We start from the raw sequence: 24,512 nt of genomic DNA, 5'->3' as shown, positions 1-24,512 counted from the left end.
GGCAGACAAACACACACACACAGACACACAGAAATTTCAAGCACCCACCCACCCCTCTTCCTATCCCTCCAGCTCCAATGCAGCTTCAGAAACAGCATCGGGGCTGCCTCCGCAGCCGCGTTTCAAAGCAAGGGATCGAGCGCGGGATTGCGGATCGCGGCCGAGGCCAGCCCCAAGGCACAGAGGCTTGGCTGCGAGGTGGGAAGGGTTGAATCCGCCCGGGGGAAACCAGGAACTTTGCAGAAGCCGGCGGCGAATCCTCGCCACCTCCTGAGGGGACAAAAACACAAAAAACCCGATTGCCCTTGAAGAGTTGCTGGGTCTGCAATCTCAGGATCAGCCGGAATCTCTCTCCCCTCCCCCTCGCTTTTTTCCTGATTTCTTGAGAGCGCCCGACTCTCCTTGCAGGGAGGCGATTTCGCAGCTTGGAAGCCACGACAGTCTCTACGTCCTCGGCGGTGCCGCGCTAAGGCGGCGGCACCCGAGCCATCCTCCCCCCCAACCTCAAAAGTCCCATTGAGAGGAGGCTCGAGCGGGAACCTCTGAGCGGGCTGGCGCCTCGCCGTTGGCTCTCTCCGCCTTCTCACGCTCGCTGCGCCGGGAACGCGTCTAAAAACCCGGCGGAGTTTTGCAACGCGGGCAGCCCCCTCCTTCCTTCGAGCGGCGCGGGGGTGGGGTTGCTGCCAGCGGCCGGGCACGTGCTCGCTTTCATTCCGAGGGCAGCTGTCCTGGGCCGGGCTGCCGCTCCACGTGCTGCCGGTCCCAGCGAGCGGACGGCCCTCTCCCCTTCCCGGGGACTTGGTTGTACGCCCGGTGCTCCTCCTCCTCCTCCTTCTGCTTTTCCTCTAGCTGCCGTCGCCGCTACCGTCGTCGCCGCCGCTGCCTGGGACTAGCCGCCGCCCCCTTCCCCGGTGGATGCCGCCGGGAAGCGGGCGGAGCGCGCAGCCGGGGAGGGGGGCTGCCGCGGCCGCCGGAGTACATGCCAGTGCCCTCTCCTCCTCTTCCTACCAGAATGCTTTACTTCCAGATGGTGATCATGGCAGGGACCGTGATGCTGGCTTATTACTTCGAGTACACCGACACCTTCACGGTCAACCTGCAGGGCTTCTTCTGCTACGAGAGCGCCTACCGCAAGCCTTACCCGGGCCCGGAGGAGGGCAGCGCGGTGCCCCCCGTGCTCCTCTACTCGCTGGCGGCGGGGGTGCCAGTCTTGGTGGTAAGCATCTTTGCGAGCGAGCTGACCGGCCTCCCTCCCTTCCTTTTCCGCCCGCTCTCCCCTTTCTCCATCACCGCTTCTAAAGTGTTGCTTTCCGCCTTTCAAGTTGGCTCAACTTGTTGCTAAGTCTCCCCGAGGCGGCGCAGGTATCCCGAGCCGGGTTAGCAAGATAGAAAGAAAAAAGGCCTCTACACAACCATATATGCATATGTATATATCTTTCAAGGTATAATCTGTCCTGGCCCGGTTTTAAACCAGCGGGGTTCATCCATATATACGCCTGGGCTGATTCCCCCCCCCCCTTGGTTTAGTTGTGCATTATCTCCCATTTGCAAGACCTTCCCCCCTGCCTGTTATCAGCCCCGTTTGCTTTTTCCATATCCCGGGATTGCCCATCTCAGCCTATTTTGGGATTCCCGGCTAAATTGCCAGAGTGGTGGTGGGAGCCTTTTCTGGATTTGCTTCAGCTAGAAGAGCCATTTTCTAAAGATCGCTAGTATCCTCAGCCCCCTCCCCTTTTCCTGAAGCAGGCAGCACTGGTTTTGGGAAGACACAGCACTGAATTTTTTTTTAATTTTTTTTTTAAAATGCTATTTTTCATTGCATCTTTATTTTGTTCAGTGCATTGGTTAGTCACAGATGAGCAGGCAATTTCTGGTGATGTGTAGCAAATATTTCTGCTAGCATAAATGACAAGCTTGTCAGCTTCTGATGGTCAAAGGAGAAGGGAATAGGCATTTTTCTTACTCCTGCTTCAGCCCTTTCTGTATGGTTAGGGGGTGGCAGAAGGTGAGGTATAGGCAAAAATCTCAATGTGGGGTTTTGCGGGGTATCTTTTAAAAGATACACGAATAGGCTGTTGAATGGCATTCAGCTGGCTTCCCAGGAAAATGAATGATCAAGGAGCATCTGTCTTGAAAAAGCTCAGGGTACAAGTTGTAATGTCATTAGACAAAAGCATTTAATAGTCCCTCAGCATATTGAAGCCATGAACAAAAAGGGGAGGGTGTGACCATTCAAAGTGGGTTATATTTAGACACAAATGCACACACACGCTTAGATGTGCAAGACACTGATAAAATGATGCTGCTGGGATTCTCCCTGCCAGCAATAAATTTAAGGCAAGAAAAATGGAAAAAGATAATTTGGAATGTGCAGTTTTATAAACACACTGTCTTATGAATTTCTGACAGACAAATCATGCCAGCAAGGCTATGCTAGAAATCTCATTGGTTATCACATTCTGGAGCCCTTCACATTGATTTAAAGCCATAAAGCCACTTATGCCCTAACGATAAAGTATTTGAAGCTGAGCTGGTAGTTTTTCTTCCCATTGTATATTATGGTATCTCCTGTTGGACAGAATGTTTAGCTTGTTCTGGGATAAAAATCAGTTCATATTACAATATTTTGTTATAATATACATCCATGTCTGGGAAAACAGAAAACCAATGCCTCTTTCCCATTGCTGTAAACGATCACACCCATATTTGCACATAGGCATATCATATATTTTTATCAATTACAGTTTGGTCTTATGATGTCTTAAGGATGGGTACATATAGTTTCTTGCTTATGTTTGTTAGCATAAGGAGAATATGAAGAGGATCATTTAAAGATGTCTTGGTTCTGACACATGTGGGCCTTTAAAAAAGCATATTAGCAAATAGAAACTTAGAAATGTGTTTTGTCTTTCCTAACATATATCAAATTAATCTTGTTTCTCTAGACAATTCCATTGTTGATAAACACCCTGCTGCAGAATTGATTGAATTGTATAGAGGGTGATGTGTCTTCTTTATGTTCTTTATGTTATTTCTTTATTATATATACATAAACACACACACACACACACACACACATGTTGCATTTGTGCTGATAAATAAAGAGACTAGTATAGATCTATTTCAAGCTATTTACCTCTCATCAGCTAGCCATCAAGCTATTTACCTCTCATCAGCTAGCCAGGTTCAATTCCCAGTAAGGGTATGGCCAGCTGATGAGAGCTAAGTACCTTGAAATAGATCTATACTAGTCTCCCTTTATTTATCAGCACAAATGCAACACAAATATAACAAGGCAACATAAAAAAATGGCTTTCTGCCTGGATGGTTCCTAGGGTGAGCCAATAGACAGAAAAGGGAAGCAGTATGCTATTACTGCTTCTTAGTAATCACAATTATTTAGACATGTGCATTTAGGGGAAAATAAAATCCAGAGAATGTTTACAGTGGTTATTCTTTACTTCCCGAGTCCAGATTTTGATACATAACCTCCTCCAGTCCCAACATGGTCACTAATTCACACTAGATTTGTGGGTGTGGTTGCATCACCTAGGTGTCAACTGGAAGAAGGAGATGTCAAAAAAATGTTATGGCTTAAAGCATGGCTTTAAGACAAGGTTACAGATATATGTTTTGTGTCTCTAGATTACTATCCCCAACACACAGATTTTCTCAGCAACATTACGTCTCAGCTCATCTAGTCACTGTGGCTATAGATTGCCTCTGGTATATCTGTAAGTACCAGTTGCTAGGGAACATGAATGGAAGAGTGCTCTTGTATTCTTGTCCTACTTGTGGGTTTCTTGTAGGATTTGCTTGGCTGCTGTGGGAACAGAATGCTGAATAGTTAATCTGTGTACCCATGATCATTTGCACCAATCTCTTCATGTGTTTAATCTGGATTCAAAATGGCTGACAAACATTGCCTTAACTACAGATAAATGCTTCCCATATAGCTGAACATTCTTCATTATTTCATAGCTGAGTCTGCTTCCACCCACCTGCTTTTTATATGGATTGTTCTTTTTGACCATAGAGATGATCCCCCTGGAACTCAGGCCCAGGGAGTGTTCGCAACAGAAGAGAAGAAAGAAGCACAGAGAAGAGTTTCTTATTAATCAGTTCCATTCACAAGGTTAAATCATTACATCCTAAACACCGTTGCTGGCAGGCTATTTCCAAAGATACAAGATATTAATTTTTATGAAGATTTGTGGCCAAGTGAAATATTAATAGCCCGCTGCTCTGGCAATATTATTTTAAAATGGCCATTAAAATACTTTTTTTATTTATCCCCTGAAATGTTAGATTGCAAATAGGAAGCTACATTATTTATGGCTAGTATATATTAACAGATTGTTCTCTCTGAAGAGGATTATGAATACAATGAAATTGCTTTGAAAGAGCTTCCATAATTAATATGATCAGCAGTCCAGAGGAGCTTGAAATGCAATAGATTATATAATTTGAAGTATGCTCTCTCAAAGTATTCCTTTTGGTGCCAACTGATTCATTTATATTTACAATACATTTATCTGCTACAAGTTCTGATAGCGGGAAGGAAGGAAGAAGCCATGGAGTTATCCAATTTTGTTCTCTAGAGCCAGTCACTGTATATACAGAATCTGTACTCATTCCTGGAGAAGACAAAGTGGCCAAACTTCTTTCCCTCAGGAAGTAATGAACTGTTAGTAGATATCTATAATTTTGTTGACAGCCAGTGAGTTTGCTTGGATGCTCACATCGGTAAGGGTAATTCATGTTCAAAGATCAGAAATAGACTTTAAGTCCACTTAACCCTTATTTTCATGGGATTTATATCTCTTCGAGAATCTGGATAAAGACTTTGACAGTATAACCTATAGAAGTAAAATCACCTCTGAAGGAGAAAAATAAAATCAGAGACACCCACTGATGCCATTGTCTTGTCTTCTGGAAAAGATAAAAAGACAGTCCTTAGCCCTTCCACCTCCCAAGGTTACCTGCCTTGCTCTGCACTGTGATTCTTTCAGGGTCTACTGAAATGGACCATTGCAGAGACAATTGAAATTTACCGGTAGCTCCAACAAAATACACTTCTCAAGTTTAGCCTTTTGCCCCAAGCTTAGTCTTCCCCCCAAAAAATAAAGGACAGAAATGGTAAAGAATTGCATTAAGAACACTGTGAGGGTTACGGCTAAGTCTCTTCCTGGTGTTTCTCTGCCCAAAGTACCAAGCCTCCTACTACTCTGCCTAGCAGAGTTCTATCTTATGTTTATTGGCCAGCAAGCCTGCATGAAGCACCATCATTAGGTAGCAGGTGCTAGCAGAAGCAATCCTCTGGCTCTAACTTCTAGCTGTTCCTCCTATTTATATTTATTTATTTTTGAATGGGGAAAGACTGACAATTACATGACATCCTGCCAGTCTGGATTCTCTAATCAGCTTCCATAAGTAGAATGAGGGAGGGAATGTCAATTTGTCTTTGCCTTAGGCTGGAAGTTTGGTTGGAATCCCAGACTGATCACAGCAGAAAGCAATTAAATGTTGTGAATGTTCTTATTTATACTAGTAAAAGCAGCACAGGTAGAATGCCTGTTTGATCCAAAGGCAGAATTCTGTCTGGAGTTTTTATATGCATTTCAAATAACAGACTTGGAAGGAGTGGTTTAGCCCCTGAGTTCAATCTATTCAGTGCGCGGATCCAGATTAAACTATCATTGACAGATAAGTGTCTAGCCACTGCCCACAACTTCCTTGAGTAATTGTTTCCACTGTCAAACTCGTCTGAGAGTTAGAAGCTCTTTCCAAGATTGAACTAGAATCTGCCTTCCTTAACTTAAATCTATTGTTTCCTGTCCAATACTTGGCCAGCTTACCTTGACTAGGTATCAGATATATTTCAGTTATTTGGAGAGAGCTATCGTTGTCAGTTCCAGTTTATTTAGTCTATGTAGAACTTATTGGATGGGGGGGGGGGGATTTGTTGCCCTTCTCTGAAGCGCTCTCGATTTCTCTGACCTCTTCATACAATATAATGCCTGGAACTGGACACAATAATTGATGAGGGTTCAGACCAATTCAGAATGAAATAGAACTGATTGTTCCTTTGTGTGTCAAATCTCTTTCTATGCTTGAGAAACCATAATTCTGTTGATGTTGCCTGTTCAGTTTTATCTGGTTACAATTCCAGGTCTTTTACACAAGTACTACTCCCAAGCCAGACATCCTTTATACCTGTGCCCTTGAACTGTTTCCCAAGTGACAAATTTTTCATTTGTCTTTATTAAACTCCACTCTGTTATATTGGATCAATTTCTGTAATCTTACAACAGGGTTCTGAATTTTATTTTTGTCTTCTAGTTTATTTGCTACTCAACCCAATCTTGTGTCACTTTGCAAATTTGATAAATGTTTTCCCCTTTTCTTCATCCACATCATTAATAAAAATGTTAAGCAGTATAAGCCCCTAAGATTGACACCACTTAATATCTCATTCCAGTTTGGGTTTGATGAATGACCATTGTTTTTATGTCAGTCATTTATCTACTTCATTGTTATGTTAACTAGACACCAATCACCACTTGTGCTGATATGTAACCACATGCTAATAAACACAGAACATTATCTGCTGTGAATATAAAGTCATATAGCATACATGAATTGACTAGTGGTGCAATTGAAGTAGGAGTTTGAAATATATGCTTTCTTACTAGGATTTGTAGTAGAAACACATCACTTGTCATAAAAATAATAAAAATGAGATAACTGCATGTGCAGGTGAAGAACATAAAAGAGCACAGATCTAAAAAAAAATATTGCGTAGTTATTAAAAAACTGAATGAAATACCTTTTGGAGCTCAGAATGAACTAGTTCCACCAAGAATGTCCCTTTGGAGTTGGTTGTATTCCAGCAGAACAAAAATCAAATTGCCTCTGAGATTCCATCAGAAGAAAATCTGGACAGAGAGGAAGAAAATGAATCCCCAGTCTATTTATAGAAATAGATTCACATTTAATTTAAAATAGATTTACACTCCTTGTTTTGAATTGAAGAACAGTAGAGCATGTGCATAAACATGATCTGCCAAAACTCACCTTTTCATCTATCTACTATGACTCACCTGTCATAAATCTTCCCCATATCACTTCCTAAATTTTCCCTTAAAATAAAAAATGAAGGAAGTAATTTATATGTAAGATACCTGAAGCAAGATCAAGACCACTGATCTCTCTCGACATTGTGATTTGCTACTGACCAGAATGTGTGCAGTATGCAAATACCTTCTGAGCACACCCAGTTTGGCCAGATAGATCAATGACCAATGTATTTATCATCATTTATTGCATGTGAAGGTGGGTAGGCCATGGGAGGGATGATGGATGAATTCCAGTGGAGGACATAATGGTTCTGGAACTAGAAGACCAATGTAAAGTCACATCCAGAGTAAGCATCTTTCATGTTCACCCTGGGAGAAGAAAGAGACAACTAGGTGAGGCATGTTAAGTCTCATCCAGTATGAACATGGCCTTGTTGTTGATTGAGCATCTGAAACAGAAACTGGAATAGTTACATAACAAAAGGGAGCATTTTAAAACTTGATTATGTACATAATTTGACAAACATTTTTTTGTTACACTTCATCTCCTTTTTCCTCACCTAAGTTATTTGGTCTCCAGTGTCCCTTATTTAACATGCAGTCCACTGTGTTTAATCTTACTTTATCCATCAGAAATGGGTGGCAGCAGTAAAAAAATATGGCGACAATGATAATAATATGGCACCCTCCCAGTGGTGTGTTTCAAAATTTTTTGGAACTTACTCTGTGGGTGTGGCCTGCTTTGTGGAAGTGGCTTGAAGGCCATGTGACTGGGTAGGAGTGGCTTGCTGGCCATGTGACCGGGTGAGAGTGGCTTGCTGGCCATGTGACCGAGTGGGAGAGGGATGTTAGAAGATCCCAAATGAAGTTAGAAAGGCTGGGTCCCAAACAGAGCTGGCTTAACTGGGATAGGGGGTAGAGCTTCACCAAGGACCCTCCTCTCCTTTCCCCTCCTGAGATCGCTGCCTTTCCCCCCAAAAGCAGAGGGCATCAGTATTTAGAGGGAGCGTCTCCCAACTTCCCCCCTTTGTTAGTCACTCTTTCTCTCTCTTCCTCCCCCCTTTCCTTCCTCCTACTTTTCCTCTGCACTGTTCTCCCAGGTTTTTCACGCTGAGCCATTGGGGGAGGGCAGAGGGAGAGAGAGAGATGGATTGAGGGGTGCAAAGAGATGGGGGCGTCCCATTTTGAGAAGCCGCCCTTCGCAAAAGATCACTGAGAGGAGGAAAGGGAGGATTCCCCACCCCACTCAGCGCTTTTTTCGATGGGAGGCTTTTCCCCCTCTCAGAGCTGTTTCCGTTCACAAAAGATCACTGAGAGGAGGAAAGGGAGGATTCCCCACCCCACTCAGCGCTGTTTTCGATGGGAGGCTTTTCCCCCTCTCAGAGCTGTTTCCCTTCGCAAAAGATCACTGAGAGGAGGAAAGGGAGGATTCCCCACCCCACTCAGTGCTGTTTTTGATGGATAGGCGTGCGGCTTGGTTTAGCAATGGAGCAGCTTCTGAATGGGTGGGGGGGTGAGCGAGCGAGTGAGTGAGTGACAGGGGCAGGGCAGGAACATACATCCGGGTTCATTGACCAACCGGCTCGCCCGAACCGGTGCAGACCAGCAGAAACCCACCACTGCACCCTCCCCTGGTGAGCAGGCTGTCAACCCACGAGCACAGTCATGGTTTAGAAAGCTCATTTGAGTACAATGTATATTCATGCACGTGCGTTTTTCAAGATTTATCAAGATTAAGACTGACTGTGTTTGTTGTATTGTTTAAAATCTAATCTGGCATTGCCCTATTTGGAAATTAAAAAACAGAAGGAAAAGCTTGTATATTTGATGAGGAATGGCTGAGAATCACTTTTGTATCTTGGTAGAAACATCAAGACGGTAGCCCGCAGCCTGAATTAGAGATGCTAACAGGAGATAAGAAAGAAATTTATTTCTTAGGTATGAATGGGAAAAGCTTTCATCTGGTATTGCTTTTTCTGGATGAAAATATTTTCCCTGAATTCTGTGCTATAAACCAGGAGTGGGTAAATAATTTTGCCAAGGGGACGCACAAGAAACCGGGGCTGTTTTGGAGGGCCGAACCAACACACTTCATTACATTTGATTTCTAATATCTGGTTGACCTCACGTAAGTTAGACAGGGACACTCAGAGGGCTGGATGTGGTTCAGGGACCGTACTGTGTCCAGGTCTGCTATGGACAGTGGAGTTCAGTCAGAGTGTGCAGAAAAAATAGCGGCATCCTCAGGAAAATAGTGGTGCACAGTGACTGTTTCCACTTTGTGTTCTGGCGTTTAATGTAAGTGCATATGTTGCAATATTGATATGGTGACATCACACATATGCTTTCCCTGGAGTCAGCCATGCTCACAGCAGTCCTGGTGACCTTGGCTATCAATGAAAGATACGATTGGCCAACAATGAAAGTGGGGTTAGTTTAGCAACTCTAGAAGTCTATTAGATAATTTTTTTACAATTACTCCATGACCTTAGGTGTACTAAGTAGCTTGGTTAACATTTGTGGCTTTGTGACTGAGTTTAGGCACACGAAAATATGCCACACTGTTGTTTTTTTTTAAAAAAAAACTGTGATCTTAATTTTTGAATTCTAGACTGGTAACCCAATTACATTAGGTTTAGGAAAGGAGACCTTGGTTGATGAAGAAGCAGTCTGGTTTTACTAACAGATTTATGTAATATTATTGCAGAAGTGGTTTACTCACTGCCGTGTTTTTTCTTCTTATTTCCAATGTACAGGTAGTCTTCAATGTACAACTATAATTGAGCCCAACATTTTTGTTACTAAGTGAGACATTTGTTAAGTGAGTTTTGCCCCCTTTGATGACCTTTCTTGCCACGGTTGTTAAATGAATCACTGTACTTGTCAAATTAGTAATACGTTTGTTAAGTGAATCTGGATTCCCTGTGGACTCTGCGACCATCATAAATATGAGCCACTTTCCAAGTATCTGAATTTTGATCACATGACGATGAGGATCCTGCATCTGTCATAAGTGTGAAAAATGATCATAAGTCACTCTTTTCAGTGCTGTTGTAACTTTGAACGTTCACTAAATGCACTGTTGTAAGTTGAAGATTAAAGGTAAAGGTTCCTCTCGCACATATGTGCTAGTCGTTCCAGACTCTAGGGGGCAGTGCTCATCTCCGTTTCAAAGCTGAAGACAAGTAACGGCAGCTCACTCCGTTACGCGGCGCTAGGGATTTGAACCACCGAACGGCCAACTTTTCTGATCGACAAGCACAGCATCTTAGCCACTGAGCCGCTATGTCCCTATATAGTAGAAGATTACCTGTGATCTATAGTCCTGGAACATCTTAGTTTTTTTCCAGGCAGGTACTCCCAGGTTTGAAATATTTAGCTGTTTTGAGATTGGCCATAGTTAGCGCATAATCTAAGTGAACCAAAGCAAACACATCCCTCCGTAGTCTTGCTTTCCTTTTTCCTTGATTGCATTCCTCCTCTGTCTTTAGAACCCCAGAGTCCAATCCTATCTAAGAAAGAAGCTCAGTCCTGGTGACATTCTGTCATAATCTGTACAGGGTAAAGAAGATGACTTTGACAGAGATACACAGGAACTGATATGTAGGAAAGGGCTGAAGCATTTTTTAAAAAAAATCCAAAACGTGATAACATTTGGAAATGGCTCAGACAGACACCTTCCAGATTCATTGGAGTATAAGGGGAGGTGGTGTAGCACAATCAGACTTGCAAAATTCTACTATTGCAACCATTCTCAATAAAACGAATTTTAGCCTTCTGGTGGAGTTAATTTCCTGGTCTGTCCTACCTAATTGTGGCCGATGGCATGTTAAACTTCTGAAACAGTGTATTTGACAGTGTATTTGCTTGGGTTTTGCTCCATTCCATAATTAATACATACAGTACTTTTATGTCTTCTAGTATATATTGACTTTAGGCAACATAATAGGATGGTGTACAGCCTCTAAGTCCTAATGTAGAATGTATCAGAGGCAAACTGAATGGGCACAGCATAGATGAATGTGGTGGATTATCTTTTACTTTTATCTGGCAAGATTCTTATATTTGTATGGTCATTAGATTTCAAAACTGAATCAATTTGTGAGCAATTATTTTATCTTAAGTACTGTAAAAGGCAAATTTATTTAGTTAATTTGTATTTAATGGAATTTATATTCCACTAAACTCAAAGCTGCTAATAGCAGCCAAAATACACGAAATAATTATTAGCCCATCTGATGCCGCAAAGCCATTAAATGGAGTCTTGGTAAAATATTGCAGTTTTTTTTTAAACTGTTATTTGTTACTATGTAGGAATTAGTGTACCTATTGGCACGTACAAGGTTAGTAGCTCTTGGTGACAACCCCTAAACTTAAAACAAGAATGCAGAGCATTTTTTCCTTAAATCTTCAATACCTTAGCTAAAATTATCAGTATTTCTATTCCTGTCATGGACATAAACCAATTCTAAAGAAGTGTTATTCACTGTCATGCTTTTGTTCAGTATGTGCAGGAGGGAGGAAAAAGCACTTGCATTAAAATCTCCATGCCAAACTTCTGCAAATACTGTATCTTCCAAACAGCATTGTTGCTGTGAAATATGTGAGAGAGTAGTTTATATAATTCAGTTGAGTAGGACCTGTTAGAGAATATGGATTGGAGACAGTTTAGAGATTTTGATTGAGGGACCTGGATATTTGCATTTGAAGAAACTTAGAATACTGCATCCAGTTTGGGTCACCATGTACAAAAAAAGAGACTCTGGAAAGAGTGCAGAAAAGAACAACAAACATGATCCAGGGGGCTGGAGGATAAAAGATATTTGAGGGGCTGTCACAAAGAAGAGGGAGTCAACCTGTTTTCCAAATCACCAGAAGGCAGGACAAGAAGCAATGGGTGAAAACTAATCAAGGAGATAAGCAATCTATAACTAAGAAATTTCCTGACAGTGAAAACAATTAATCAGTGGAAAAGACTGGACAGTCACTTGTCTGGAATGGTATTGGGCTGTGATGGCAGACCTATGGCAAGCATGCCACAGGTGGCACACGGAGCGATTTGTTAGGGCATTCGAGCAGGCCTTCAGGGAAGCTTCCTTGAAGCCTCCAGAGTGCGAAAAACCAGCTCTACAGGCAAACCGGAAGTTCGGGAACGGACTTCCGGTTTGCTCGTAGGACCGTTTTTCGCCCTCTGGAGCTTTCAGGAGGCTTCCCTGAAGGCTCTGAAGGGCAAAAAAATCGCCCTACAAGCAAACCGGAAGTCACTTCCAGATTGCCCCTAGGGCTATTTTTCACCCTCCGGAGCCTTCCGGAGGCTTTCTTGAAAGCTCCGGAGGGTGAAAAATGGCCCTATGGACAAACCAGAAGTCACTGTTCCCAAAGTTCCAGGTTGTTCGTAGGGCTGTTTTTCGCCCTCTGGAGGCTTCAGGCTCCTGAAGTCTCTGGAGGGCCTCCGGGGGTTGAGGGAGGCTGTTTTTCACCCTCCCCAGGCTCCTAGCCCCTGGAGCCTGGGGAGGGCGGAAAAAGCGCACCAAAAGCGGGTATGTGTGTGTGTCACGTCGGTCGCATGTGTTTGCGTGCGTGGGGGTCGTGCATGCATGCTGGGGGGATAGCATGTGCATGCACATGGGTCGCGTGCATAGCATTATGCGTGTGGGAATGCCCGCACACAACCCCCCTGCGCTGCCCCTGCTTTTGGCACACCATCCCAAAAAGGTTAGCCATCACTGGTATAGAGTCTCCTGCTTGAGCAGTGGGTTGAACTAGAGGACCTCCAGGGTCCCTTCCAACTCTTATTCTGTAATGAAATAACTCCCTCCCCAAGATGAGATAATTTGCAGCCAATCAAACATGAATGGTTTTCAAGTATTGTTTGTATTTCTCTCCATGCTGTGCTGCTGCTCCCAACATAAAAAAAAACCAACCCACATATGCTGGTAGTTCTTTTTACTGGAATAAACTGCAATTTGGAAGCCGCATTCATCTATTATGGATGAAAAATTAAACTTCTCTTATCTCCTCAGAGGGAATCCGTCTTTACCTGCAGCTGTTTTGAAAAGAAATTAAACTAAGAGAAAGAAATTGAAAGTTTGATCGTAGATGTTCCCTCATTCTCTTAAGTTGAGGAGTGAGTGCCGTTACAAGAACACCTGCAGGTACATCAGGGAGAGGTTGAGAAATCAGAGGAAATCACAAGGTTTGCAGGAGGATGAGAATTTTAAGCACAAAATTTGGGTGAGGTGGGAGTAGGTTGAAAGAGAGAGAAGCTGAGAAATACAATGGCTATCGAAGTATCCCAGGACATGTTGATATTGATGACTTATTAAGTGCTCATATAGGGATGTAGTGCAGTAGAAAATAAAATAGAAAAGTATGCATTGAAAGAGGTAACAATTATCTGGTTGGCCCAAAACCTGACAAGAGACTCTATAGCTGGAATCCTCAACATACAACCATTCTTTTAGCAATTGTTGGAAGTTACAACAGCACTGAAAACAGTGAGTTATGACTGTTCCTTGTCCCAAAGGTGTTGAAGAAGCTTCTTGGATGAGAAGTGAAACGTCTTCAAAGGAAAACCAGAAAGTCCATTTGCCTCTTGAGAAAGCATCTTTAGGACAACCATTACCTGGATGACCGAGAATCTCCATAGGCTGCTCCTTGTATTTAGTGATTGCATCCACATGGTCATGTGATCAAAATTTGAGTGCTTGGTAATCAACGTGAATTTAGGATGATTGCCGTGTTGCAGGGTCCTGTGATTGCCATTTGCACCTTATCAGCTGGTTTCTTACAGGCAAAGTCAATAGAGAAAGTGACATTTGCTTAGTGACTATGATTTGCTTAACAGCCATGGGAAAAAAGGTTGCAAACATGGAAGCTTCCTTAGCAACACAAGTTGCGTTCCTAATTGTGGTCATAAGTAAAATACTACTTATACCACGACATTGAGTATTTTAAATCTTTGCTTCAGTGGTGGGTTTCAATTTTTTTTAGAACCTATTCTGTGGGTGTGGCCTATTTTGTGGCCGTGGGTTGGCAGTCATGTGACCGGGCGGGTATGGCCAACTTGACATCACTCATGCACACTCGGGCACATGACCACACCCCCCCCCCCAAGCCATGTGGCAAAACTTTTTGGGACTCCTATGAAGGGGGGGGAGAGGAGAAAACCTCCCAAAATAGACAACTGGAGGATTAAATTAGAGAGATCGGAGAAGGCAGGACAGAGAGGAATCCAGTAGAAAGCTATCGCACGTTGGGGAAAGAACCTTGGGAGTTCGGAGGAGGCAACACAGAGGGGAATCCAGTAGAAAGCTATCGCACGCTGGGGAAAACCTTGGGAGATTGGAGGAGGCAAGACAGAGGGGAATCCAGTAGAAAGCTATCGAACGCTGGGGAAAGAACCTTGGGAGATCGGAGGAGGCAAGACAGGGGAATCCAGTAGAAAGCTATCGCACGCTGGGGAAAGAACCTTGGGAGATCGGAGGAGGCAAGGCAGAGGGGAATCCAGTAGAAAGCTATCGCATGCTAGGGAAAGAACCTTGGGAGATCGGAGGAGGCAAGACAGAGGGGAATCCAGTAGAAAGCTATCACTCGTTGGGGAAAGAACTTTGGGAGATCGGAGGACAGAGGGGAATCCAGGAGAAAACTCCTGAGGTTGCTGCTGCTGTCTGGTGGATTGTGCTGCTGGACCTCTCCATGCTTCTCAGTTCACCACCTCCACCCAGGTATTGGACTTGACACCGAAGTGGGCTAGGATAGTGCGGACAGGCGGGTGGGCGCGAACGACAGGGCCGGGGTAGGCGTTCCGGAAGTTACTTCCGGGTCCACTGGTCGAACCTCCTCTCACCGGATCGGTAACTTTCACCATCTGGTTCTCCCGAGTCGGTGCGAACCGGCAGAAACCCACCACTGCTTTTCTTGTTTCTGAAATCTTGGATGGAGCTGTCTAGCATTTGCAAGTAAAATAGCAGCAACTGAAGCTGAACACTGAAGAGGAAATAAATGATTTGTGGGATTTATATTTATAGTCGCTTTCACTTTCCCTATTGGATTATTCCCCAAGTTGGTATCTTCCAGTTGTTTTCATACTTCCTAAGCAAAATCTTTCTATTTGGCTCTGCAGGTTGGAAATTATGGGCAATGTTGTCTAACACAACCTTTGGGGACTAGTGGGGAGGGGGGGGCAGGGTATGGTTCCACATGAGTGGCAGGCACTTGTGCCTGCAGCTCACTCAAACGAAGTGCATACACACGGTCATTGCTCGTGCGAGCACTTATCTATCACTTCTGTTTAGAGAAGGTTTTCCTTTCAGATGGCAGACAATACGCTTCGGTTGTGTGTCTGTATTATTTAGCTGCCAAAACTTACACCCTCGTACTGTATTTCACATTCCATCAACATTGCTTAAAACAGTTGTGATTATGTTTTATTTGAAGCAATCATTGTTTTCTGTTGAGATAATGAACAGTTGATTACAGTGTGCATTAACTGAGTATACACAGTTTTCCTTGCCTGGACAGATTCATGTAAAACAGATTTTATAGATCAGTGTTTTAGCTCTATGAAGTCTTCAGGATGTTTAGGATTTCTAAATGTTGTAGCTTTCAGGGTTTGGATAATTATTTGACTAATACAACAAACAGGATGGCTTTCAAAGTGATGTCAGTAATATAAAGATCATAAAGCGAGATTTCATTTCTCCTAAGAATCAATATTGTTGTCTTCTCTTTAGATATTAGCATTACCAGTGGTGGGTTTCTATTATTTTTATTACCGCTTAGTTAGTGGACGCACTCACGCTCATGCACGGCACTTCTGCACGTGCGCAGAAGCGTCCAGGCAGTTGGGCGGAGCCTCCCGACGCCGTGACTACTGGTTCGCGTGATCCGGGCCAAACCGGCAGCAACTCACCTCTGAGCATTACCTATGTGGTCCTTTCCTTTGGATGCCTTATCAACTTATTTGGAATCATTTTCAAAATACATCTTGGAAATAAAAATAAAGTTTTGTATAAGCATTATGTCAGGGCTCCAAATAACATCCAAAATTAAATCAGAGTCCAAGGCAAAGTATTGCTCAAAGTTCCAATTTATTAAAAGTCATGTTGGCACATCTGGGAAAACCCGAATCAGAAAGTTTCCTGGTTTTCCCAACCCAGTTGAAAGTTCAAGATCCTGCCCCCACACCCACAAGTCCATCATATGGCCCAATCTTCCACTGCCATGTTTGCAATTCCACCCATCCAGTTCCGGTCAAGTGCAGAGGTGTAGAGACAAAGGATGACCTTGGATTCTAGAAAGGAATTTTATTTTGACAACATCACATTCTACTTCCTACTATTCCCCCTCCCAATTCCCCACTAACGAAACAGCATAGTAGAATAGAATATTAGTGTGGCAGGCCAAAGATCCCAAAAGGAACCGGCTACAGGCCTGACACATTATACTATCCCTCTGAATGGTGCCTTTCCTTAATAGAGCAATTGTAGAAGGGGGTGGAATACATTTTCTTCTGTTTCAGAATTTATGTTAATGAATTCTTTCATTACGTTATGAATTTTACTCTTTGATTCACTGACTGTGTTTCTGGTCTTCTAGACCAGTATTATATAACTTACTATATTTTTGGAAGCATCAACAAAGAGAGATTATATTGTTTATTGTGTTGTTTCCAGGTAACTGCCACATCTATTATCCAGACTTTTTTGTCTTTCTTACTGACAGTTGTTAAGTCTAGTGTGTTATATAGCAAGTGCATGTCTGTTTTAATTCTAATGTTCCAGAGCATTTTAGCTTTTTCATTGTCCATTACTTCGTCTATTTTGTGGTCCCATCAGTTCTTGCTTGCAGACAAATGATATTTCTTGCAGATATTCCAAAATACCATTGTTGCAACTTGGTGTTGCTGGTGTTTGTAGTTAGTCTGTGGGATCTTCTTGCAGCAGCTATCTAGGTAGTCCACTGTTTCCTCAGCTTCTTTGCAGAGGCGGCATTTGCTGTCTGTTGCTGTCTTCTCAATTGTGTCTTTGCATGCATTTGTTCTTCAGGCTTGGTCTTGTGCAGCCAGAAGTAGCCCCTCTGTCTCTTTCTTCAATTTTCCATGCTATTAGCCATTGGCAGGTCTTCCTATTATCTGCTTTGCCTGCATTTTCCTAGTGGTTTGGCCGTTCCACATTTCAATTCCATTACTGTTTGTGATTTTATAGCACATTTCTCTAGGCCAAAAACTAGGCTAGGAAAAAAAAAACCCATTGTTGCTCAAGGAGAGCATTGTAGTCCTTGCAACTGAGAAATCCATCATGGAAGACTTTTTTCTCCCAGCCAAAACAGTAAAATTTGCCCTTTTCACTTCTCCCACCCTGCTTCTGCATGCACGTCTTCATGACTGGCACTGATGTTGTTACCTAGTATGGGTAATGAAATGTTTGCAAGAAAATAGCCAAGCTCAAGAGCACCCCTCTTCAGTCTTTACATGCAAAGAAATAATAACTATTAAGGTTATTAATAATCTATGCAAGGTTGGTTAAGGAACAATAATTTTCTTGTTAAAGGATATGCTCAGAATATCTAAGATGGCACAGGTGGTCCTCGATTTACAACAATTCATGTAGTGACCATGTGAAGTTGCAATGGCATTGAAAAAAGTGGCTTAAGACCATTTTTCACACTTACGACCATTGTAGCATCCCCATGGGCACATGTTTGAAATTCAGACAGCTGACAACTGACTCATGTTTATGACGGTTGCAATCTCCTGGGGTGAGACCTTTTGTGACCTTCTGACAAAGTCAGTGGGGAAACCAGATTCACTTAAGAACCGTGTTACCAATTTAACAACCGCAATGACTCACCTAACAACTATGGCAAGAAAGTTCATAAAATGGGCCAAATTTCATTTAACAGCGATCTCACTTAGCGACATAAGTTTTGGGCTTAATTGTAGTTGTAAATCGAGGACAACCTGTGCTAGAAAGTGTTAACTCACTTTTTGAGGGTGCGGTTAGATTTTCCAGTTAATGCCTCTTTTGAGTAGTATTTATTAAGTAGATAGTGTGTTGCTTGATAATCTGTTGGAACTGGAAGAAGTATCGTTTTGGAAATCACAACCTAGTTTCTGGGTTGTGAATTCCCCCGCCTTTCCTTTCCTTGTTTAATTATTTCTTCCCCCCATTCTCTTTGCAGCGTTAAACACAATAAGTATACTGACACCACCACAATTATGATATTTTTTGGACTGCAAATCCTTTTCAAGCCACATTCTGAAATTGATGCTTGAGTCCACATATAGCTCTAAGTCATGTTTTACTTTAATCATGATCTGTTAGACACGAACCTGATTCATATTTACTACTGAACTGTAAACCCGAGTTAATAAATTTTAGCAGCCTGGCTTACCCATCATACTGTGTTAAAAGCAAGCAAATGCCATTATATAGTATGTGTAATGAAAGAATTATAGTTAACTTTCACTGTAATGAGTGCTGAAGTACATAAGGCTCGGTTTGTATTTCCAAGGGGGAAAAGGAGGAACCTGCTTGCTTGGCAGCCGAGGAATATAAGGAAATTACTTTCCAAGACTGGTTCCATCCTTTGCAAATTGCAATTCTAAAGTTAACTGTTGTTCCAAAAAAAAGCAGAAGCAATCCATTCTCATGTGCAAGTTTCATACTGTATTTACATTGTAAAAAGTCTTGGCATTTGCTATTTACATTGTAAAAAGTCTTGGCATTTGCTTTTTCTTGTACAGCTGATATAAAAATCAAGTCTGCAGGGCTGAATAGGAAAGGATAAGGCTGCTGATGAAACAAGAGGGCTTTGTTACATGTTAGGAAAGCTGTAAATGCAATAACAGTTATACTGCAATCTTTATGTATCTTGAAAATCCCACTACCAAAGAGTATCCCAGAAGTCTCATTGGTGTAAATAATTATATTGAAAATATATGAAAAATATATTATTTCATGAAATGTTATGTTTCATGAAATAAAAAAAAATGATTTTAGGATTACTTGTACCTTCTCGTCTGTCCCACCACGTTCTCTTAATTAGTACCATTATTATTACTTCATTGCTTTGCATGTACATTGAGACCTTTTGCACCAGAGACGAATTCTTTTTGTGTGTTTATCACACTTGGACATTTTTCTATTCTATTAGGATGATTATCTTGTGTGAAACAATGATCTAAAGTACAGGTGTCTGTGGGAGCAGGCAAAGGGAACAAGTGGCAAAACGTGCATTTCAACATTGTGATACCAATTCCATCTCTTACATGCATGTGTACAATATTGCAATGCCAGGTATGAGGGGTAGAGTTTGCAATATGATATCATGATGTCCACTCATCATTTTGGCATCCTTGTGGTTAGGAATGGATGCCTATGATCAGGCAGAATATTTTATAGTTGCTCAAGCCAGTTCATATAAAAATATCTCAGTGGAGGTGTTCACACTTTCAGATGCTAGAAGATAAATGTATTAATGGAAGATACAAGTTTCTGCCAGCAAGCCATTATTTTTAAGCAATGTAATGTGTTGTTTTCAAGCCATGTCAATTTTCATTTGGACAAATATTTTCAGAAATGTTTTTAAAATGTCAATCATTAAGCAGGCCAAATGGGCACCATAATTTATACTGACAGCTATTTTGTTGCTTTTTATAGCCCATTTCTCGTGTCTTCCTTCTCTGGTATACATTTAAGATGTAACTTTCCAACAGAAGCATTATATTGTGTCGGGTTAGAAGTCAGAACAAGGATGAGCTAGTTTTATAAGTTAGTCCTTCACAACTTTATACATTCCTAAAACTTCCATAATTCTTACCATAATACTTAATAACATTTCTCTCTGAAAATTATGATAATAATAATTCTAAATTTCCAAGAGAGGGGCGTCCCATACTAGAGATTTTCAATCTATAGCAGAGGTGGTTCTGATCGGTTCTGGAGAACCGGTAGCAGAAATTTTGGGTAGTTTGGAGAACCGGTAAATACCACCTGTGACTGGCCCTGCTCCCATCTATTCTCTGCCTCCCTAGCCCCAGCTGATTAGGAGGGAATGGGGATTTTGCAGTAACCTTCCCCTGGAGGGGAGGGAATGGAGATTTTACAGTATCCTTCCTCTTCCACGCACACCAAGCCATTCCATGCCCTCACCAAGCCACACCCACAGAACCAATAGTAAAAATTATTGAATCCTACCACTGGTCTATAGGGCATATTAGAATAAATTTCCCAAGATCTGCAAAATGACAGCATAAATTCATGGAAGAAGCAGCCATGTTTTTTCCAAGTTGCTGTGGATAGTTCTCTCTGTTTGAGTGAACTTTCTTTTTTGCCTTTTGGCTCTTATAAAGCTCCATCAAATAATTGTAGATCTGAAAATACCATGTTCCAAACACTGTAGAAATATATAAAAGTATATAGTCTGTGTACATACTATGAGAAGATTTCATATCATATGTTGTTATTATATCCATGATACAGTACATTTTTAATTGATCAGTCTGCATCCTTGTAAAGAAAATGGGAGGTTAGCCATATATTAGTAATTGTACTGAGATTCATTGTGGTCCTCCAGATATATAATTCAGAGAAGTAATTATAATGTACTTCATTGAAGTACTTAAATTATTAAATTAAATTATTTAAATTTAATAAATTATTCTCTTGATTTAGTTCAATTCAACTTTATACTACCGAAGTGATTGCATTTGCTATGAATGATTATTATAAAGACCTTTCTTTTACTTTTGGGTTTTTTATATCAAAGAAAGAGGTGTTTTGCATAGCATATCAAGCAATGTTAGTTAGCATCCATCTCTTTTGGGTTCATTTGCTTCAAGCACCTTGCAAAGAAAAATTACTTTTGTCCTCTAATAAGAGATGTGTTTATATAAGCAACACAAGGCAAGAGAAGATTGTCTGCCAAAGAAATTTGTTTTTCTAAAAGGAAACATTAGGTAACTTCTGGCGTTTCAACAGAACACAAAAATATGATTTTATTCCTAACCTACCATAATAGAGAAATAATCTTGATCACTAGATACTATCCAGGCTGAGATCCTATCCCGACTCTAGGGGGCAGTGCTCATCTCTGTTTCAAAGGTGAAGAGCCAACGCTGTCCGAAGACGTCTCCGTGATCATGTGGCCGGCATGACTAAATGCCAAAAATGCACGAAACACTGTTACCTTCCCACTAAAGGTGGTTCCTATTTTTCTACTTGCATTTTTTACTTGCTTTCAAACTGCTAGGTTGGCAGAAGCTGGGATAAGTAACGGGAGCTCACTCTGTTACGCAGAGTGTATACTAGTGTATACTAATGTACATTAGGAGGCAGAGATTTTCTTAAATTCTTTTTAAAAAATCGGCATGTCTAGGTGCCATTAATATCAGCAATTTGGATTTGCAAACTGGATGCATTTGTTTTTGATCTTGAAGATTTTTCTTATGAATCAGTGCATTTGCTTAATATTTCTTCTTCTTTCTTTATTATTTCTCCCATCGTAAAAGTGTCCCCTGAGAAATCCTGACCTTCCCAAAAGACGATAGGGATTTTTTTTAAGTGGACAAATAAGAAACAGGAAACTTCTTTGAAGAACCAAATTTCCCCTTCCATGCTTGAATATAAAAGAATAGAAGCTGTAGATGCTTTTGACCATAACTATGAATTTCTAGTATATGCAGAGTCTACCAAAAATAAAAATGAATTCTTGGTATTTATTTATTTTATTTATTTATTTATTCTTCGCCCTTCTAGACCGCCCCCTCTCCCAAAAAGGACTCAGGGCGGTGTACAGTCCACACAGCAAATAACATGGGGCTTTCCTTGGGACGCGCCCGGAGACTGCAGCTAGTCCAGAACTCGGCCGCGCGGGTTGTCATGGGGAGCTCTAGATACTCCCATGTAACACCACTCCTGCGCGAGCTGCACTGGCTACCTGTGGTTTTTCGGGTGCGTTTCAAGGTCTTGATTACCATCTTTAAAGCGCTCCATGGCACAGGACCTAGTTACTTGCGGGATCGCATCCTCCCACATACATCCCTGCGGCCAATCCGCTCTCACAGGGAGGGGCTTCTCCAGGTGCCGTCCACTAGGCAATGCCAGCGGGCGGCGCCAAGGAGTAGGGCCTTCTCTGTGATGGGCCCAACCCTCTGGAATGACCTCCCCCCCGATATCAGAACCACCACAGACTTCCGCTCCTTCCGACAAAAATTGAAGACACACCTGTTTCGATTAGCTGGCCTGGCATAATTATAATTGTGACAACTGTTACCTCCTGGAAACATATTTTTACCTGGTTATTTATAGGGTACGGTTTTAAACTTAACTGATTTTAGGGTTTTTAGAACCATATTTATATTCTTCCTTACAGTTCTTTTAAATTTTTAACCTCCTCCTTATGTGTATTTATATCTGTATTTATATTGTGTTTGATACTTGTTGTTTGCTGTATGGACTGTACACCGCCCCGAGTCCTTTTCGGGAGAGGGGGCGGTCTAGAAATTCGAAGAAAATAAAATAAATAAAAAAATAAATAACAGATAATAGATACAAATATAAATATAAATATAAATATACATAAATATACATATGGAGGAGGTTAAAAAATTAAAAGAACTGTACAGAAGAATATGAATATGGCTCTAAAAGCCCTAAAATCAGTTAGATTTAAAACAATACCCTTAAAATACCAGTTGAGAGTATATTACCAGGAGGTAGCAGTTGTAACAATTATAATTATGCCAGGCCAGCTAATCGAAACAGGTGAGTCTTCAATTTTTGTCGGAAGGAGCGGAAGTCCGTGGTGGTTCTAATGTCGGGGGGGGAGGTCATTCCAGAGGGTTGGGCCCATCACAGAGAAGGCCCTATTCCTTGGCGCCGCCCGCTGGCATTGCCTAGTGGACGGCACCTGGAGAAGCCCCTCCCTGTGAGAGCGGATTGGCCGCAGGGATGAATGTGGGAGGATGCGATCCCGCAAGTAACTAGGTCCTGTGCCATGGAGCGCTTTAAAGATGGTAATCAGAACCTTGAAACGCACCTGGAAAACCACAGGCAGCCAGTGCAGCTCGCGCAGGAGTGGTGTTACGTGGGAGTATCTAGAACTCCCCATGACAACCCGCGCGGCCGCGTTCTGGACTAGCTGCAGCCTCCGGGCGCGTCCCAAGGGAAGCCCCATGTAGAGAGCATTACAGTAGTCTAGGCGAGACATCACCAGCGCATGAGTGACTGTGCGTAGGGCATCCCGGTCCATGGTAGATTTGTTGACCTGGAAAAGTTCCATCAAGTATCCCACACACCAGTGGTGGGTTCCTCCCGGATCGCACCGGATCGCGCGCGCTCCCTTTCAGCGCTCCACCTGGCTTGCGCGCTCCCTTTCAGCGCTCCACCTGGCTTGCGCGCTCCCTTTCAGCGCTCCACCTGGCTTGCGCGCTCCCTTTCAGCGCTCCACCTGGCTCTCGCGCTCCCTTCCGGCGCTGAAACCGGAAGTACAGTTTTGCCCGGCCCTGGCGAAGCAACGACGCCTGTCTGCGCTCCACCAGCTCGGCTGGGAACGGAGATGTTTCCTCAGCGGAGCGGAGCGCCTGAAAAGACTTTTCAGGCGCTCCGCTCCGCTGAGGAAACATCTCCGTTCCCAGCCGAGCTGGTGGAGCGCAGGCAGGCGTCGTTGCTTCGCCAGGGGCGGGGCAAGACTGTACTTCCGGTTTCAGCGCCGGAAGGGAGCGCGAGAGCCAGGTGGAGCGCTGAAAGGGAGCGCGCAAGCCAGGTGGAGCGCTGAAAGGGAGCGCGCGCGATCCGGTGCGATCCAGCAGGAACCCACCACTGCCACACACAATGTCTAGTTCACAAATCTCATCCTATGACACCAAATTGATCATTGCATACCAGTGGTGGGATTCAAATTTTTTTACTATCGATTCTGTGAGCCTGGCTTGGTGGGTGTGGCATGGCTTGGTGGGCATGGCAGGAGAAAGATACTGTAAAATCTCCATTCCCTCCTGATCAGCTGGGACTTGGGAGGCAGAGCATAGGTGGGGGTGGGGCCAGTCAGAGATGGTATTTACCGGTTCTTCGAACTACTCAAAATTTCCGCTATCGTTTCTCCAGAACTGGTCAGAACCTGCTGAATACCACCTCCGTTGCATACACATGCTACTGGGAATCCCATTTTCTCCTAAATATTCCTGTAGCATTATCCCAAGATCAGAGTTTGAATCATAATGAAGCAGATTTTTTTTAAAAAAAACCTTTTCTTTGCAAGAAGCTTCAGAGCTGAAGAAGCTTCTTGGATGAGAAGTGAAAGGTCTTCAAAAGAAAAACCAGGAAGTCCATTTGCCTCTTGAATAAAGCATCTTTGGGACAACCATGACCTGGATGACTGAGAATCTCCAAAGATAAAAGTCTCAGTGTAAACAATTGAGTGCAACTG

At 42.7% G+C, this 24,512-nt stretch overlaps 1 protein-coding gene across 1 annotated transcript in view; it reads left to right on the top strand.

Moving 5' to 3' along the window:
* The first annotated feature begins 459 nt into the window (after positions 1–459).
* The window catches only part of PLPPR5 (phospholipid phosphatase related 5), a 93,512-nt gene continuing 69,459 nt past the window's right edge, over positions 460–24,512 (top strand). Inside the window, exon 1 of the mRNA XM_081948001.1 lies at positions 460–1,216. Within this exon, the coding sequence (XP_081804127.1) occupies positions 980–1,216 (237 nt within the window). The 5' untranslated portion in view covers positions 460–979. The remainder of the gene's footprint in view (positions 1,217–24,512) is intronic.

Source organism: Natrix helvetica (assembly GCF_964273705.1).
Source record: "Natrix helvetica genome assembly, chromosome: 3".
In the NCBI taxonomy this organism is placed as follows: Eukaryota; Metazoa; Chordata; class Lepidosauria; order Squamata; family Natricidae; genus Natrix; species Natrix helvetica.
The sequence above is the reverse complement of the archived record's forward strand: the minus strand, read 5'-3'. Positions and strand labels throughout refer to the sequence as shown.